We start from the raw sequence: 3339 nt of genomic DNA on the forward strand, positions 1-3339 counted from the left end.
GGGGTCACTGACCTCCTCCTCTTCAGATTATCATATACATTTCAGTCTATTTACGTGTTGTTTTACTTCTCTTCCCCACCCCCCACTCAAGTAACCATCTTTAAGGCAGGGATGGTTTTCACTTTTTTTTGCCTTTGCTTAGTACATATTAGATACTTAATATTTGTGGACTTGGTTCATCCCCAGCCACCCAGCTGGACAGTGGAGCAGGTGAGACCCAAGCCTCCTGACTCCTCCAGTCTCCCTCCCCTGCACTGGGCTGGGAAAGAATCTGAACAGAAAAAGGAAAGCAACCCACTACAACAAAGAAAACAGGGCACGTATTTGCCAGATAAATTGGCCATCATTCCTTTGCAGGCAGGGGTCAAAGCATCCGTTTTTCTTTTGCAGAAGTGGTGTATCTCCTTGATCAAAATTTAGGAGTATTCATTTGGCAGTGAAGCCAAGGGGCTGCTTCCAGGGAAGGCTGGATTGGAGAGGGGCGATGAGGGAGGCAGGGCCAGCATGGCCATTGGAGCATTGAAGCAGCCAGCCAGTCTGCCTGCCTCTCCTAGCTGTCCAGAGTGTTCCCAGCTCCGTGGAGGAGGAGGTGACTGGAATGCCTGGTAGGCAAGCCTGGGCCCACACAGCAGCCCTGGGGCTCGCTGGAGGCCAGGCTCCTTGGGGGAGGATGCCATCCCAGGGACCAGCTAGCTTGTCCCCAGGCTCACATTCTCACAATCACCATGCCTCATCCCATCTCGGCGGTAAGCACATGGATGTGATTTGCCTTCTTTTCTTCTGCTTAGCAGTTCCCGTTTCTGCCTTGTTTCAGGCATCTCTCCAACCCCCGAGGGGGCCCTTGGAGCTCAAAGAGGATGTGCCAAGCAGGAGGCCTGTTGCTTTTGTAAAAATTGGGAAAAAAGTCCTCCCACTCCTCCCTCCTCCTTGCCTCCCCCTCGTCCCCACCCTCCAGCAGTGAGGTAGGAAAAGTGAGAACAAGTGACATCATGCATGGGAGGGACCAGAAGCTCTTATTAAAGAAGAGTGCTAGCTCACAGGCAGCCCAGACAGGCTCAGCTGCTCAGCTCAGCCCGGCTCAGCCCAGCCCAGTCTGGACCAGCTGTTTCCTTCCCCACCGATGGCCAGTCTCAGCATGACCAACAGCAGCTCGGAGCTGCCAGGGTTCCGGGCCCTGGATGCATCTACTGTGCGCCTTCTGCAGCCTCTCTGGGACATGATCAAGGCCAGAGAGGGGCTGCTTCAGTCCCCCTTCTTCCCAGTCCTCTTCTCTGGTACCACCTACGTGGCCTTCTGCCTGCCCTTCATCGTCCTGGACTTTGTGGGCTGCAGGGTCCCAGCTCTGAGGAAGTATAAGATCCATCCTAATTTCTACCCATCTGCTGGGCAGATTCTGCTGTGCCTGCTGCACACGGTCTATCAGCACGTGGTCTTCATCTTCCCTGTGACTGTCCTCCGCTGGCGCTGGGGCCCCCAGACCTGGCCGGCGGCGGCCCCCGGGCTCTGGGAGCTCCTCTATCACGTGACCGTGTGTCTTCTGCTCTTCGATGCCGAGTACTTCATGTGGCACGTGCTGCACCACAAGGTCCCCTGGCTCTATCAGACCTTCCACAAGGTCCACCACAAGAACACATCCCCCTTTGCCTTGGCTACGCAGTACCTGAGCGTCTGGGAGCTCTCTTCCCTGGGATTCTTCAACTGTCTGAACCCCACGCTGCTTGGCTGCCACCCACTGACCACCATGACCTTCAATGTGGTCAACATCTGGCTGTCTGTGGAAGACCACTGTGGCTATGACTTTCCCTGGTCCACGCACCGGCTAGTGCCTTATGGCTGGTACGGTGGCGTGTCCCACCATGACTTGCACCACAGGAAGATCAATTGCAACTATGCCCCATATTTCACCCACTGGGATAAGCTATTGGGAACTCTGAGCTTGGGGTACCCTGCAGGAAATCCCCCATCCCCGGCCCCTTGGAACTGAGCCCTCCTTGGGGGTGCAAGGTGAAAAAAAAGAGGAATTTATTTTAAGTGAAAGATTATTGTCTAATTAGAAGCTATGAGAGATGGAATTTCATGTATTTTTACAGTCTGAGCATATTTATTTTGTACCAGAAGAATGCAGAGTTATATATATGCATATATAAAATACATAGAGATCTATATGTAAATATCAATGTCCAACTAAGGCAAGATAATGGTGTAAACTTGACCTTGAATGTCAGCCCTCTGAGGATCAGGATTCAGTACCTCAAACTCCGTTGCTGTGACAGCCCGGGCTGCTATCTCTTCTTGGGGATTGCTTCACCATGGCTGACACCTTGAGACTCCCTTGACTCATGAATTTGCTTGTGAGAAAGCATTTTCTCTGTGCTGAAATGTCTCTGAGCCAGGCTAGCACGCCCCCCAAGATGGGTTTTGTACATCGTCTGTCTGACTCGTCTATTTATAATCTATGGAGCTGATTCCTGCTGGACAGTGAAAAAGCCAAGAGGATTTTTCTATTTTTCCTTCCTTTGTACTGTAATCTGTATTGATACTGCACTACCCAATGTGATGTTTGTGTTTCTGATTTTTTCCAAAAAAACAAAACAGAGAAAACAAGCCCTGTGTTGTGTGTTTGGCATCTTGAGTTGGGGGCACTGATTTTTCCCCCAGAGTTAGTCTGTTACTTATGTCCTGTGTGGATGTGGGCAAGTATCTTTCCCTCTCTGTGCCCCAGTTTCTTTCTCTGTAAAAGGAAGGGGCATTGGACTAGAAGATCTTCAGGAACCCTTGCAGCCGAGACATTCAATGCTCTGGTAACGTCAGCCTGTAGAAGGGAGGGAAGGGGAGAAGAGTGGAGAAAGGATGCTGCTGTGTGAGTCTGCTAAGCCTGCTGGGCAGCCAGGACTGGGCTGCTGCTTGTGGAATGCCAGCCCACAGGGCAGGGTAGGGCGAAAGGTCTGAGGGAGGCGCTTCTTACGGGGCAGGGGGAGGGGGATGAGGACGGGGAGGGGAAAGCCTTTCTTAGGGGGAAGCTGGAGGTTTCTGGAGATCAGAAAAAGGGTGATGGAGATGGAGAAGATGGTTTTACAGAAATGCCCATCAGGACACCTCCTGGGGGCTGCTCACATGGCTTAAGCATAAAGGGCAAATAGTTGGGTGGGTGATGTAGCCCTGGAGCTCAGGGTTCCAGGAACTCTGCCATTAGCCAAGCATTGGAAGCATTCTCTGGTATAAAACTGGGCTTCATGGGGGGAAAAAAGGCATGCCTTGTTTGACAGGACTGGTGTGTTTCTGAAAACTCTTCATCATGAACTAAAAAAAAAATCCATCCAGCCGCATTTAAAACGAATT

At 51.5% G+C, this 3339-nt stretch overlaps 1 protein-coding gene across 1 annotated transcript; it reads left to right on the plus strand.

Moving 5' to 3' along the window:
- The first annotated feature begins 542 nt into the window (after positions 1-542).
- Positions 543-2604, plus strand: CH25H (cholesterol 25-hydroxylase). The gene has a single exon (XM_069101660.1). The coding sequence runs from the start codon at positions 1121-1123 to the stop codon at positions 1982-1984; it is 864 nt and encodes a 287-aa protein (XP_068957761.1). The 5' UTR covers positions 543-1120; the 3' UTR covers positions 1985-2604.
- The last annotated feature ends 735 nt before the right edge of the window (positions 2605-3339 follow it).

Source organism: Petaurus breviceps, unplaced genomic scaffold, assembly GCF_028583685.1.
Source record: "Petaurus breviceps papuanus isolate PSGF00001 unplaced genomic scaffold, PetGlider_PUasm1.0 490, whole genome shotgun sequence".
Taxonomy (NCBI): Eukaryota; Metazoa; Chordata; class Mammalia; order Diprotodontia; family Petauridae; genus Petaurus; species Petaurus breviceps.